Raw genomic sequence first — 15,410 nt, 5'->3', positions numbered from 1 at the left:
GTGGTCTGACTAGACCACTATGCAATAGCAGTAGTAATGTGTTCTATTTTTTTTCAATGTTTACTTATTTATTTTAAAAGAGAGAGTGATCAGGGGAGGGGCAGAGAGAGAGAGAGAGAGAGAGACAGAGAATCCCAAGCAGTCTCCGTCAGCACGGAGCCTGATGCGGGGCTTGAACTCACGAACTGTGAGATCATAGCAACCTGAGCTGAAATCAAGAGTTGGATGTTTACCTGACAGAACTACCCAGGCGCCCCTATTCTACTTATTTTTTTAAAGTAAGAGCTACACCCAACGTGGGGCTTGAACCCACAACCCCAAGATAAAGAGTCCACGCTTTCCCGACCAAGCCGGCCATAGGCCCCTGCAATAAAGGTATTCTATTAAATGGAGGATATTCTGGATGCTGCTGTGCACCTCTGTGCTTCCCCCTCCGCACATAAACAAGAGGAGTGAAGCTGCTGGGTCACAGAGGTGTCTTCCCCTTAGCTCGGCTCTGCTAACTTGTTTTCCAAAGTAGCTGCACCAATTTACTTTCCCGGCCACAGAGCATCAGGGCGTCTGCGGCTCCCTGTCCTTTTGAGGACCGGCCACTGTTTCCCAAAGTGGCCGTGCCATTTTACATTCCAGTCACCAAGGTGTGAGCATCCCAGTGTTTCCAGACTGTAGCCGTCCTGGTGGGCAGGAAGCGCTATCTCATTGCGGTTTTGACTTGCATTTTCCTCTTTCACCTCTTTCACTTAAACTATTTATTTATTTTGGGGGGGGGGTGCTCCTGGGTGGTTCAGTCGGTTAAGTGTCTGATTTTGGCTCAGGTCATGATCTCACAGTTCGTGGGTTCAAGCCCTGCATCGGGCTCTGTGCCAACTGCTAGCTCAGAGCCTGGAGCCTGTCTTCAGATCCTGTGTCTCCTTCTCTCTCTGACCCTTCCCTGCTCAAGCTCTCTCTCTCTCTCAAAAATAAATAAAAACATTAAGAAATTTTATTAACTATTTTTTTTTTATTGGGCACCTGGGTGGCTCAGTCGTTAGGCAGCTGACTTTAGCTCGGGTTCTGATCTCCTGGTTCATAAGCACGAGGCCACTTAGAGTAACCATGAGCCCCACTTCCAGTCTCTCTCTCTCTCTCTCTCCCTCCCTCTGCCCCTCCTGGGGCTCTCTCTCTCTCTCTCTCTCTCTGCCCATCACTCACTTGCGCCCATTCTCTCTCTTTCTCTCTCTCTTTCTCTCTCTCTCTCTCTCTCTCTCTCTGTCTCTCTCTCTCTTTCTCAAAAAACAAAATTAAATAAAATATTTTTCTGAAGTGTAGTTGACCAGCTGTTGCACTAGCTTCAGGTGTTCAGTGTAGTGACTCGGTGACTCTGGACGTTCTGCTCTACTCACCACAAGTGCCAATACCATCTGTCACCGCGTGATGCTGTTTTGGTACCGTTGACGGCATCCCCTGTGCTGGGCCTTTGATCCCCATGACTCCCCTCCCCCATTTTGCCCACCCCCTCATCCCTTCTCTTTCATCTCTTTTAATACACTGGCTCCCTTGTCCTGTTCTGGGGGAAAAAAAGTGTTGAAGGGACTGGATAGTTTGTCGGTAGCGTCTCCCAGTCTGGATTTAGGTGATTATACCCGGCAGCATTGCTTAAAGAGCTTCTCATTCTTGGGGGGCTCCTGGGTGGCTGAGTCGGTTAAGCGTCCAACTCTTGATTTCAGCTCAGGTCAGGATCTCATGGTTTGTGGGTTCAAGCCCTGCGTCGGGATCTGTGCTGACAACTCAGAGCCTGCTTGGGATTCTCTGCCCCTCCCCTGCTCGTGCTCACTCACTCGCTCTGTCTGTCTGTCTGTCTCTCTTTCAAAATGAATAAATTAAAAAAAAGTGTTTCTCATTCATGCTAATATTTAAGAAACAATTTTAGCATTTTAATACTTTTCAAAATTTCTTAAATGTTTGTTTTACTTTGACAGAGGGAGAGAGAGAGAGAGAGAGACAGAGAGAGAGACAGAGAGAGAGACAGAGAGACAGAGACAGCATGCAAGCAGGGGAGGGGCAAAGAGAGAGGGAGACCCAAAATCTGTAGCAGGCTCCAGGCTCTGAGCTGTTAGCACAGAGACCAGCGCAGGGCTTGAACCCATGAACTGCAAGATCATGACCTGAGCTGAAGTTGGATGCTTAACAGACTGAGCCCCCCAGGTGCCCCTACTAATTTTTAAATGGACTCTTCCAGAACTAGGAAGCAATAGGGCTCAAGACACAGGGGTAGAGGCTAGTTCTGTGAATATGCCTTATTTTGTTCTTTGGAACTATTAAAATGTTTACATAATTATAGAGTAAAATCGCATTTAAAAAGTAATCTCAATCGAGGAATAAAACAAAGGAAACAATCCTAAGGCGTATTTAATTGCTGGTACAGCCACATCAAGATCAACTATTTCAAAGGGACTTAAAAGTGCAGTAATGTGCCTGTCCAACCCCAGCAAAGGACACTCCAAAGACAAATAACTGAAAAAGTTTCAAGTCATTTTATGGAAAACAGCCAGCGAAAAATTGTGTCCTTCAATGACGACTTTGGATAGAAGAAAAGGGAAGTAATATAAGAAAGATGAGATTAAGTACAGACCCTTTAGTTATGTATTTGAATTGAAGTAATCAACTCTTCATGCATTTCGAGAAATACTTTGTTGCTTCCTTTAGGATGGGCGACAAGATGTGCCCACTGTCACCACTCATGCAACATGATACTGGAAGTTCTAGCCAGAGCAGTTGGGCACGGAAAAGAAAGAAAAGGCATCAGAATTGGAAAGGAAGAAGTAAAACGGGCTCTATTTGCAGGTGGCGTGATTTTACATATAGAAAATCCTAAAAAAAAACAACAACCTGTTAGATCTAATCAGTGAATCCTGGAAAGTGGCAGGATATAAAATTGACCTACAAAAATCATTAGCATTTCTATACATGATTGGTGAATTATCTGGAAGGGAAATAAAACCATCTCACAAAGAATATTTTCTCAGGATGCCTGGGTGGCTCAATCTGTTAAGTATCCAACTCTTGGTTTCAGCTTAGGTCATGATCTCTTGGTTCATGAGTTCGAGCCCTGCTCTGTCAGCACAGAGCCTGCTTGTGATCCTCCCTCTCCCTCTCTCTCTCTCTGCTCCTTCCCTGCTTGTGTGCTTGCTTGCTCTCTCCCTCTCTCCCTCTCTCTATAAATAAATAAATAAACTTAAAGAAATTCTTTTTCATGCTCTCTACTGAGAAGACAAAAACCACGGCCAACTGAGTTGCAGTGAGCACCCCTAGGGTCAGATTATGGCACCTACCACTTTCCCACAAAAAAACCAGAGCTCAGTGGACAGGTGCAAGGTCAGGGTTGAGGATATATAAGATAAACCTGAGACAACTTGGCATCCTGATAAACAAGGAAGCTAGCAAAGACTATTAAGGCCATGTCCAAAGGACACAACAGTCCACTTACTAGGTTCCCGCTAGCCAAAACTGGGATACCCTGAACATCAATAAAGATGAGAATTCCCATGGGATGAAACACATCAAATACAGTTAAATCCATGAGCTCAAAATATTAAAAATCGTCCCCTCTGGGGTGCCTGATGGCTCAGTCGGTTAAGCGTCCGGCTTCGGCTCAGGTCATCATCTCACAGTTCATGGGTTCGAGCCCCGCGTCGGGCTCTGTGCTGACAGCTAGCTCAGAACTTGGAGCCTGCTTTGGATTCTGTGTCTCCTTCTCTCTCTGCCCCTCCCTTGCTTGCACTGCCTCTGTCTCTCAAAAAGAAAAAAAAAACAAACATAAAATTGTCCCCTCTGGAGGACGCTATGGAACCAATTCATTATTCTGAAAACTGATAAATCAAGCTTTAATCCTGCCTTTCCTATTTAAACTGTACCTCAGGGCATCCCAATAGTTTATGGAAAGAGCCCAACTAATAAATGACGAAGCAGAACTAGAATATTACCATTTTTTTCAAACTCCTAAGATAATTACCAGGATGGGAAGATTGATTTCTTGAGAAAGACAACCAGACCTTCCATGTCTTCTGCTGGAAGCACAATTCACTGCCTCTTTCCAGAGTGAGTCAGCCCTGGATCTGATCAGGCCCCTAGATTACGCTACCTGTTTTCAGGAAATGCAGGAGGAAGAGGAACATGTTAAATGAACTCAGAAGAAGGCAATCAACAAAATCCAGAATGTGGACAAATTGTCCAATTCCTCCAAGTTGCAAGAAAATAAAGGGGGCAGGGGACCCTCTAGAATAAAAAACTTGGAAGACACATCAACTAAATGCAATATGTGGACCTTGTTTGGATACTGATTTGAGTGAGCCAACAGCAGAAAAGTAATAGAGAAATTTGAACATTGGGTGTGATCATTAAGGAGTTATTGTGAAATCCTTTTGTATGATGTTGATGTTTTGTACAGATATTTTGAAATAATTCTTTTAGAGCTATAAGAATCTATATATTTATAAAGCAATGTGAAGTTTGTGAGTTTGAACGAATCCATTGTTGAGAGGAGAAACTGGGGGGAGCTGAAATATCAGAGGCCCTAGGTTGGTATTTATTGAAGCTGGCTGCTGGGTACATTGGCTTTGTTGTGCTTTTGATACTTTGTGTGTGAACACTTTTAAAAACTATTTATTACTGGGAGAGCGCAAGCAGGGACGGGTGGGGCGGGGGGAGCGGAGAAAACAAAGCGGCCTCTGTGCGGACAGCAGTGAGCCCAGTGTGGGGCTCGAACTCGTGAACTGTAGGATCATGACCTGAACTGAAGTCAGACCCTCAACCAACTGAGCCACCCGGGAGTCCCTGTGTATGAACATTTTTTATAATGAAAGCTGTAACTATATATATTTACAGGATGAAAAATTAAAGAAATTATGAAGTAAAAGAATAGTATGGGGTGGTGCATAGGTATCACTGTAAGTCTAAAGGAAGTACTTAAATATGGAAGCCTGGTGAACATGGTTCAGGGCATAAGGGAGGCTTTACCAACTTTCATCTGCTCTGGGGGTTCCCCAACTCTCTCCCACATGTCTGTGGGTAACCTGCTGATACTTTCTCCTTAAACAGAAAGGCTTTGTTTTCCTTAATTTTATATATTGAGGTTTTGTTTTGTTTTGTTTTAGGACTTCCCTTGAAAAAAGTGTCCTGAAGCATAAATTTTCAAAAGCTATAACTCTAGGGCTTATTTTCTCCCCTCAAAAAATTCCCCCTTGGGGCTTCTGGGTGGCTCAGTCAGTTAAGCATCTGACTTTGTCTCAAGTCATCATCTGATGGTTGGTGAGTTCGAGCCCCCTGCTGGGCTCTGTGCTGACTGTGCAGAGCGTGCTTGAGATCTTCTGTTTTCCTTTTTCTCTGCCCCTCTTCCACTCACTCTTGCTCCCTCACTCGCTTGCTCTCTCTCTCTCTCAAAAAGAAATAAACATTTAAAAAAATTTCCCCTTTTCATCTCCCAACCTTAGAGCTGTAGCCAGGACAGCTGGCGGAGTTTAACGTGCCAGAGCTGTGACTCATTTTTGAAGTGTTGTTCTTCCCGTGGAAAAGCCCTTTTCTGCAGGTATATGAGTCAGGACAAGCGGCCTTCAGCTGCAGTAACAAACAGCCCTCAATCCTCAAACGTTGGCCACAGTGGGAGTTTATTTCTTGCTCACACAAAGCTTACTGTGGGTCCAGATGATTCTTTAGAGCATCTCTCCTCCCTGTGATGACTCAGGGATCTAGGCCATATCGATGTTTTCACTTGTCCACTCAACAAGAACCTCCCCGTGACCACGTCCTTGAAGGAGTCCAGATAACCCAGTGGACGAGCTGGCACAAAGGTCACTTCTATTCACAGTCTGTTGGGCCAAAATAGTCATGTGACTCCACCTAACTGCAGGGGGGAACGTCAGGACATGCATGGAATGTGTGTCAGGCATTTTGGTCTCTGTCACAGCATCTAGCCATCTCGATAGACCCTGTGCCTCGCCCCCCCCCACCCCTCCCACACTCACCCAGACACATGCACTGGCTCCAGCACTAGGTTATGTAGAAGGTGATATGGTTAGGCCATCACTGAGTATATGGTGATGCTTCCAAAATCATGGTCCTTGTGGGAGTATCTCCTTGAATCTCCCGCCTACCAATAAATGAATTATCTAAACCATCCAAGACAAGGGGCGGCCAGCTTTCTTTCGACTAGTGCAAGAGGACTTCACGTAAAATTCTAAATTTCTGGCCTTTCTTGAATAATTGGAAGGTCTGGCAACACGAGGCAAATGTTCACACCCGGAGTCAGCAGAGCCAAGTCGGGGCGGCCCGGCCTCAGTGACCATTCCTTCTCTGAGCGAGTCCCCGCCCCCTATCAGCTTGACTCAACCCTAGGACCTGCCCAGATCCCTGCAGGCATCGGGGTTTGTGATCCCTAATCTGTGGATTTGCACAACAGTAGCCTCTACACAAGTTTTAACACCCCAAAGAGGTTTATTTGCAGCTGCCCTACAAATCTCTCTCTTGAATTGCTCCCCTATTACTCGGTCATTTCCAGATTTGATATTCTCTTCCAGATAAAATCTCTCAGCCCTCTTCTTTTGGGTGCAAGCCAAACTACTTGAATTGCTTTATTCCCCTGTCCCCTTCTGCCCTGATACTCATCCCTTTGACTGTCCGCATCAGTCTTATTAGGACACTCTCTTTTCCTCGTGCCCTTTAAAGATTTTTGGAAATGGACTAGATAAGAGGAACCCAGCTTTGGGAATTGAAATATCGCCGCAAATGAAACTCCAGTCTGAAGTGGCCCTTGTGAGTTAAAATCACTGTCTCATCCCTTAATCTTCGAGGTTTATGCAAAATCCGTTCAGGCCGCAAGTCACATAAACCCCGAGGTACTGACTGCAGGGCTCACTCCTGTAAGCAAACATGTATGGATCAGGGAGAAGAAAGTTCGGTGATTTCTGCACCTTCCACCTGGGGAGATCTGACGGCAGCGATGTTTGTGGGCACAGCCCCAGACATTTCAGACTCCAGCCCACGCCCAATTCCACAGGGGCACGCCGACGACTCACCGGCCCATTTTTTGCTTTGTTTCCTTGTTTCTAAGAATTACTAAGACAGTAATACTAATGAGGATAACAGGAAGTGCTCATAAAACTGACGTTGTGTCTGGCACTGTACCAAGTGCTTTCCAAGGTCTGCTCAAACCAACAAGCCTGTCGAGTCGGGACAATTGTGTTTCCATTTTACAGACGTGAAACAGAGCAAAAGAGACTTTGCCAAGATTGTACCACCAGGAAGCGACAGAGACTGGATTTAAACCCGAGCAGGCTTATGTTCCAGAGTCCTTGAACTGCCTCTCTTATACACACAGACACACTTTTAAAAAAAATATTTATTTGAGAGAGAAAGCGAGAGAGGGAGGAAGGGTGAGCAGGAGAGCAGCAGAGAAAGACAGGAAGAGAGAGAGAGATAGAATCCCAAGCAGGCTCCACGCTGTCCACACAGAGCCCGATGCAGGGCTCAAACTCACCAACCGTGAGATTGCAATTTGAGCCAAAATCAAGTCAGGCGCTTAATCGACTGAGCCACCCAGGCGTCCCACACACACTTTACAATGGGGATATTTGGAATCACCAAAATATTCTTTTACGATTCTTTTACAAACAATCTAAACGCTTGTTTTCATCCTTGGAGAGCAGTATTCTAGCTCCATTTGACTAGTGTACAGAGACACCTGGTGGCCATTCTGGTTTTTAAAACTTTTTATTATGCAACATTTCAAACACATACAAACAGATTAGTATAATCAGTCCACCTTATACCCATCACCCAGCTTCAGCAATTATTACCATTCTGCCCTTCCGTTCCCATGTATGCCTCCGCCCTCTCTCCATCCCCTGCACACTTATGTTTTTGGTGGTTCTTTTTAGAATGAAATTTGCATATGTGGAAACCTACTAAATCTTAACGAGGTATCTCGACAGACACACCCATGTAACACACGGCCCTATCAAGGCAGAGAATGTTTCCATCTCTCCACAAATGTCCTTTGCCAGACAATCCCCCTACCCGGGCAACAATTGTTCTGATTTTTTCACTGCAGATTAGTTTTGCTTCTAGAATTTCGGATAAATGGAATCACAGGGCATGCACTCTTTTGTGTCTGAGTTCTTTCACTCAGCATAATGTCTGTGAGAGTCATCCGTGTCCTGGGCACCAGTCCTTTCTCTTTTATCGCTGTACCCTTTCTATTGTATAGATTCCTCATCTATTCTCCGGCTGATGGAAATTTGGATTGTTTCCAGTTTGGGGCCATTATGAATAAAGTTGCTGTAAACCTTTATGTTGGAGTCTTTTTGTGGCTATGTGTTTACACTTCTCCAATGTAAATACTTGGGAAGGGGGCTGTTGGATCAAAGGGCGGAGGTTAACTTTATTAGGAGCTGGCAGACCTTTTCCCAAAGTGATTCTATCACTTCACATTTTTCCCAGCAACGCAGGAGCGGTCCGTCCATTCCACGTCCGCGCTCATAGTTGATGCTGTCAGTCTTTTTCTTTCGCCTGGCTCTGGGGCTGTCTCGATGCCGGGCTAACTTGCATTTGCCTGATGACTAAGGACACTGAGCACATTCCTATGGGCTCCTCGACCACTTGTTTTATCTTCCTTTGTGAAATGTCCGTTCAAGTCTTCTGCCATATTTTTACTGAGTTTGACTTTTTGTTACTGAGTCATATGAATCTTCTATCCTGGATACAAATCCTTCGCAGGTATATATTTTGTAAACATTTTCTGCTAGTCTGTGGCTTGCCTATCCATTTTCTTAACGGTATCTTCTGGGAGAAGTTTCTGATGCAATCAAATTGATGTGTTTTTTTGATGAAATCAAATTTCTTATTTTTTAATTGCTTTTATTTTTTCAACATTGTATTCATTTTGAGAGAGAGGCAGAGCATGAGTTGGGGAGGGGCAGAGAGAGGGAGAGACACAGAATCCGAAGCAGGCTCCAGGCTCTGAGCTGTCAGCACAGAACCTGACGTGGGGCTCGAACTCATGGGCTGGGAGATCATGGCCTGAGCTGAGGTCAGACGCTCAACCGACTGAGCCCCCCAGGGGTCCCATATTGTTTTCTCTTTTATAGTTCTGTCTTCCTTTGTCAGAAGGAAATGTTACCTTCTTCTGGCCGTAGAGATATCCCCTTCTGTTTTCTCCCTGTAGCTTTGTAGATGATGCGTTTGCATTATATGTTATATATATATATATATATATATATATAATGTTATAATATGTACAACATATCCTATGTTTTTTATAAATTTATATCTTTATATGTTATGAGATAGGAACTGTATATAAAGTTCATATATAATAAAAGTTTTCTCTATATAGTTTCATATATAAGTTTATATAATATATGGATGAATTAAAACGGTTTGTTTTTACTTTATTTAATTTCAGAGAGAGCACACAGCAGGGTAGACAGGCAGAGGGAGAGAAAGAGAATCTCAAGTAGACTGTGCTGTCAGCACAGGGCCCTACACGGAGCTTGATCCCCTGGACCAGGGATCATGACCTGAGATGAAATCAAGAGTTGGGTGCTCAACTGACGGAGCCACCAGGTGCCCCGATACATAAAAACATTTTATATAGAACCTTATATACATGTTTACATGTTATATACATATATTTTATATACAGTTTTGTATATAAATTTATACTGTATAATATAGATATGTAGAAGTTTTATATATAGTTTTATATGTATAAGTTTATACAATATATAGCTATATATAAAAGTTTTACATAGTTTTATACATATAAAAGTTTAATATATAGATAGACATTTATTAACATATGAATATATATTTTATAAGACATGTTATTAAAATATATTATTTTATAATACATAAGTACATATGTTGTGAAGTAGGGTTGAAATGGATTTACCTCATTACGATACCTAGCTACTCCTGTGCTATTGAAAAGATTTTCCGTTCTGGCACTGACTTGTTTGGTACCTTTGTTAAAAATCCATTGACACATGGTCTTGATTAGTTCAAGCGAAGATGCTTGAGTCCTCTAGCTTCGTTTTCCTTTTTCAAGTTTGCCATTTCCGCTCTTCTAGAGCCTCTGCATATCCAAAGGGGTCAGTTGTCCATTTACTGTCTCTCATATCCAGATTCATCCTTCAGGACCTGCTCTGTGATAGCGAACACCTCCTTAAGCGTGTCTCCTTGAATCTTGGTCACAAGAGGGCGCTGGAGGGACACTGCAATGGCTAGAGGTTTCTCTTCCAGCCTCCTTTGCTAGGTTTTGCATGTTCTTTGCAGCCGCGGTCACCTGCGCAGGGGTACATGGCGTACATGGCGGGATGTGCACTGACTGTGTGCCCAGAGCACAGTCCCCCAGTGCCCTTGCAGCATGCACCTGGTAATCACCTCGTGGCAATCCTCCCAAGCCAGAGCTCACATTCTCCAGGCCACCTCCTCTGGCAGTGCCCCCCACTCTCTCTCCACGCTCCAGTCTCCAGCCTCAGTTGCCCCAGACCTGGAGAGCTGTTCCCCCCAGCCCTCCTGACTCAGGCCGTGCTGCACCAGGTCTCCTGCCCAGCACCGATCTGACTCCCTTTGCTCAGCCATGTCCATGAGGGTCGTTTTGCTGTTAGTGACAGTGGACCAACTCTGCCCCCTGGTACTCGCTGAAATTCTCCACCTTCCAGTGGGCTGCAACTACTCCTTTTCCAGGGAGGGCTGAAGCCCAGCCTTGGAGAGAAGACCCCCCAGGGGTATCCTTCCTTGAGAATTCTTCTGAAACAAGAAATTCCCATTACAACCAAACTCCTCACTCAGAATTACACAGCAAGTTTAGGTAACTGATGCTTAGTGAGTAAGTGATGGTCAAGAAAGCAGACTCTGGGGCCAGGCTGTCTAGGTTCATATCCTGGCTCTGCCCTTTGGCAGAATTTGGACATGTTTTATCATGTCTCTGTCCTCAGTTTCCTCGACTGTTAAATGGGTACAGTAATAGCATTTACTTCCTGGCATCAGAGCTAGGGCTAAAGAAAATACAGATCAAGTACTTAGCTTAGTACCTAGTACAGCCACTGCTCAGATGCTGTCAGCTGCTGCTGTTACTATTACTGCTTTCATGACCACCCCCTTGTATCCCTAACCAGATAAGAGAACATCTGATCTCGGCACTCCACTGTCCCCAGGGCACCTCGCTATTTCCATAATAGAGGAGCAATAGGAACCACAGAATAAGCAAGCTGCTGACGAATGTTCTGTTTGCTGCAGAAAGAAGAAGTGAGGAGGAAGCACATTCGTCTGCACATGGAAAGCACACTGACGGCCCGGGACAAAGTCGGGGTACAGGATTTCGTGCTGTTGGATGCCTACACCAGCGAGTCTGCGTTTCTGGACAATCTTCGAAAGCGTTTCAGCGAGAACCTCATCTATGTAACGTAACCTGTTCCTCAGTTGTTTTCCTGGACGGGTGTCCTTTCCTGTCTGTCTGCACAGCCTTGAGGATAGTGAACACTATCTCTCTGTTAGGTCAGCCTTTAAAGGGAGGTGTGAAGGGACCACTGCCAGATGCACCCCAATTCGGCCTTCCAGTGACAGAGACCCAGCTTAAATGGCCGTAAACCCCAAGACAGAATCCATTGACCCATATCACATTAGGGTCCAGACTTAGATCTAGGGTCTAGGATGATGAGTCTTGAAGAGCCTCAGGAGCTCTTTCCCACCTCTTTGCTCGATTTTGCGAAGGTCTCTTTCCGGGGCGAACTCTGTGCAAGGTGACAAGGTGGCTAAGTACCTGACAGCAGGACCAGGCTGATGTTGGTAGACCAGAGAGCAATTCTTTCCGGAGACAGACATTCGTTGGCTCCGATTGGCCCATCTTGGGTCATGTGCTTACCTCTGAACCAATCCCCATAGCTAAAATGAGGACTATTCTGACTGGTCAGGTTATTTACACAGGCCCCTCCCTACAGGCAAGGATTTAGGCCAGTGTGCACCTTACCATTTGATAAGGACTGAGATTCAGAGAAGGCCCTCAAAGGAATCTGCGGAAAGAAGAAGATCTAGATGCCACACAGGCAAACATGAGATGCCCACTGCATCCCATGGATCTTCAAGGGTCGGGGTTGCAACACAGGGCGAGAAATGTTCTTAGGTTGGTCCGGCTGCCTCTAGTGGCAGTCCGTTTTTATTAAGTTCCCCATTTATCACCCCGCCTTGATTTGATTGGTCACATTCCTAGTAGATTCTCTTAGGGTAACTCCAGAGTGTCTCTGTGTGTTATTAAACTTAATTAACTTTATTGAGATTTTATTCGCTATTGCTAAGAGCAAATTAGACAATGAAAAGCGACCTAATGATATTTGTCTTGTAGCTATTTTGTTTTTAGTGGTACCATGACTTAATCTGCTTGTTGAAACCAAAGTTACTAGAGAAATAAACAATGGGGCTTCTTACAGTATGTATTTTTAATGTGGAAATAGATTTTATGTATAAGCAAAGGAGAAAGAGTGTGGTATGGAGTAGTGTGCATGTGATGATAGGATCATCATGAATGAATCATTTCCGGTTTGAACAGATAGATTTCAGAAACTATATTCTACCCTGGAAGATTTCTACTAATGAAAGCCATTGCAGAATTTTAGACAAAATATAGTATTCTCGTCTGTTTTAGTTCTGTGTTTGACTTTGTTCTAGAGATTAGAAACATCCATTAGAATGATTTTAACCTAATTTGAGAACTCCGATATTGAGGCTTTGAAATGAAAACCAGTAACAAACTCAGAATTTGAAAACTCCAGATGTATTTTCAAAGGAATCCAAACATTTTTTTTTTTCTATTTAAGAGGGTTAGTGCTTTGGTTATTCATAAGCGTATTCCAAGAAGCTTTTACATTAGTGATTCTGTTACAATCATAAGTATTTGAGAAACTTGACTAGTAATAGAGTCCAACATTGCAATCCAGGGAAATACGTACCAGCAGGTGGGAATGTTTGGGATGCCCACCTGCTCTGCTTTCACCCAGTGGCCGGGAGACCTCTATGAAACATCGCGTAAATCAGATCGTGGTGCTTCCTTCTTAAAGCTATCCATTTTACACTTACAGTTTAAGTCAACTGTTACTTACCAGCAGGGAGATTGGAGTCTCCACCACGCCCCGCATTTGGAATAAACCCCCAGGGCATGAAGCACTTCCGAACTTCCTCTGTCTCTGACTTTGTGTCTTACTGTCTTCTGATCTGCCTCCCTCGCTGGCCTCCAGGGCAGCCAACCTGCCCACACCTGGCCCCTCTGCCAGACCTGCCCTTTCCTGCCTACATTTTTCATCATTCAAGTCTCAGGTCAGAGCCTCCTCCTTAAAGAAGACTTCCCTAACTAAGCCCACAAGCTAAGGTGGCCTTCCTTGGTCACTCCCTCTCTCATTACCCTATGTACACTCTCCTGCCATTCTCACTGAAGCAGTCTGCCCCTCTCCCCAAACGTGTGCACACACTTGTAAGCTCCCTGACAGCAGAGACACTACCTGTCCTATTTATTGGTTTATTTTCCCAGCACAAAATGAACACACGAGAGTCATAGCATGGGATGGTCTTTGGCTGTAGCCATTTGCGCCCCGCAGTTCCTCACTAGTGCTTTGGTCCATTCTTCTAGACCTATATTGGGACCCTCCTTGTTTCTGTGAATCCGTACCAGGAGCTTGGAATCTACACTGTGAGCCAGATGGAACTTTATCAAGGTGTCAATTTCTTTGAACTGCCACCACATCTGTAAGTAGCACGTATGGGGGTCGTCAGCAGTGTTTCTCTCTTCCTCTTTTTTCCTCTTCCCTTTTTCCCACCCACCCACCCACCCATCCATGCATCCGTCCATCTATCCAGTTACCCCATCTATCCGTCCAAATCCTTAATGCATCCTCATTAGGTTCTGTACCTCACTTAAACTCCTGCCTTCTTGGTAAAAGTCTTTCAACACAATAGAAATCATTAGATCATTGTCAAGTCTCAATTTAAATATCACGAAAGGTGGAATCTTTTAGAACTGTTAAGAGCCTCAAGTGTGGCTGGAAAGGGGTCTTTTCTAGGAAGAGGTTTGCTATAGTGCCATCTGCTGGTGTCTGAGTTTCATGGCGGCAAAGGAGCATCCCTTTGGTAGGCGCACTGCAGATTCGTAGGACCAGCAATTTCCTGTCTTATCTGTATGTCACTAGGGCCCTGCTGAATTTCTCAGTTCTCCCTGGTTGACTTCTGGGCTAATATTTAGGCTCTCCTCCATTTTTCTTGGTGACTTATCTATCCACCTCCAATAAGCCATTTATAAACCTTCCTGCACCATTACCACTACCACTAGCGGTATCCAAAATAGCCAGCTTTCAAACTCGGCCACAGGGGAACATTATACTCTTGGGAGACTTTCCTGCTTTGGTTTCTGATCTTGAAGGTAAGCCCCTTATGATAGTTTTACCTCTTGTCCAATAGATACCACAGAGCTTTTAAGATAATTTTGCTTCCCTGTCTCGGTATTCTTAGTATGCTACGTTTTGAAGGAAAGAGGAAACTTGAGATCTTATTATAGCTATTAAGTGTTTAAAATATTTAGACAAGATGTTATTTTTATCTGCAGTTAATAGAAAGTCTCTTGGGGACATAATTTAGCGTCTGGCTTATTCTCATAAGAAATGTTGACAGGGACGCCTTGGTGGCTCAGTCGGTTGAGTATCTATCTGACGCATGATTTTGGCTCAGGCCATGATCTCACGGGTCATGGGTATGAGCTGCGTGTTCGGCTCTACAATGACAGCGTGGAGCCTGCTTGGGATTCTCTTCCTCTCTCTCTGCCCTTTCTCAGCTTGCACACACATGTGCTCTCTCTTGCTCAAAATAATAAACAAAAAAAAGAAATGTTGATGGATTTTTCAAAACAAATTTGTTACATTAAAAATGTCTATTATTGCCCCATCTGGCTGACTCAGTCAGCTGAGCATCCGACTCTTGGTTTTGGCTCAGGTCATGATCTCGTGGTTTGTGGGATCGAACCCCGAGTCAGGCTCTGAGCTGACAGCATGGAGCCTGCTTGGGATTCTCTCTCTCCCTCTATCTCTGCCCCTCCTCTGCACGCGCATGCTCTCTATCACTCTCTCTCTCAAAGAAACTTTTAAAATGTCCATTGTTGCTCAACTTGTCCATTTTAAGTCTGTTATCTGAGCTTCGATTGCTGGTACGTTTTATCTGTGATCTGTCAATGGGTCGTGGTGCGAGTCTGAGATCTGAGCTCAGGGTCCTTGTGCCACAGTCTGCAAGTGGCTTCCTGGAGCCGGGCTACTCCGTCCTTCCGCTGCAGGGGGCCTTACGTACGGCCCTTCCCACTCCTTTCCCAGCTACGCCATAGCTGACAACGCTTACCGCATGAT

General features: G+C 44.6%; 1 protein-coding gene across 1 annotated transcript in view; it reads left to right on the top strand.

The window, feature by feature from the left end:
• Window positions 1–11,310: 11,310 nt before the first annotated feature.
• MYO1H (myosin IH) overlaps window positions 11,311–15,410 on the top strand; it is a 44,987-nt gene continuing 40,887 nt past the window's right edge. The window contains exons 1-3 of the mRNA XM_029921613.1: window positions 11,311–11,436; window positions 13,655–13,770; window positions 15,378–15,396. Coding sequence (XP_029777473.1) covers window positions 11,311–11,436; window positions 13,655–13,770; window positions 15,378–15,396 — 261 coding nt within the window. The remainder of the gene's footprint in view (window positions 11,437–13,654; window positions 13,771–15,377; window positions 15,397–15,410) is intronic.

Source organism: Suricata suricatta, chromosome 14 (genome assembly GCF_006229205.1).
Source record: "Suricata suricatta isolate VVHF042 chromosome 14, meerkat_22Aug2017_6uvM2_HiC, whole genome shotgun sequence".
Taxonomy (NCBI): Eukaryota; Metazoa; Chordata; class Mammalia; order Carnivora; family Herpestidae; genus Suricata; species Suricata suricatta.
Note: the sequence above shows the minus strand (reverse complement) of the source record. Positions and strands in the feature narration are given on the sequence as shown.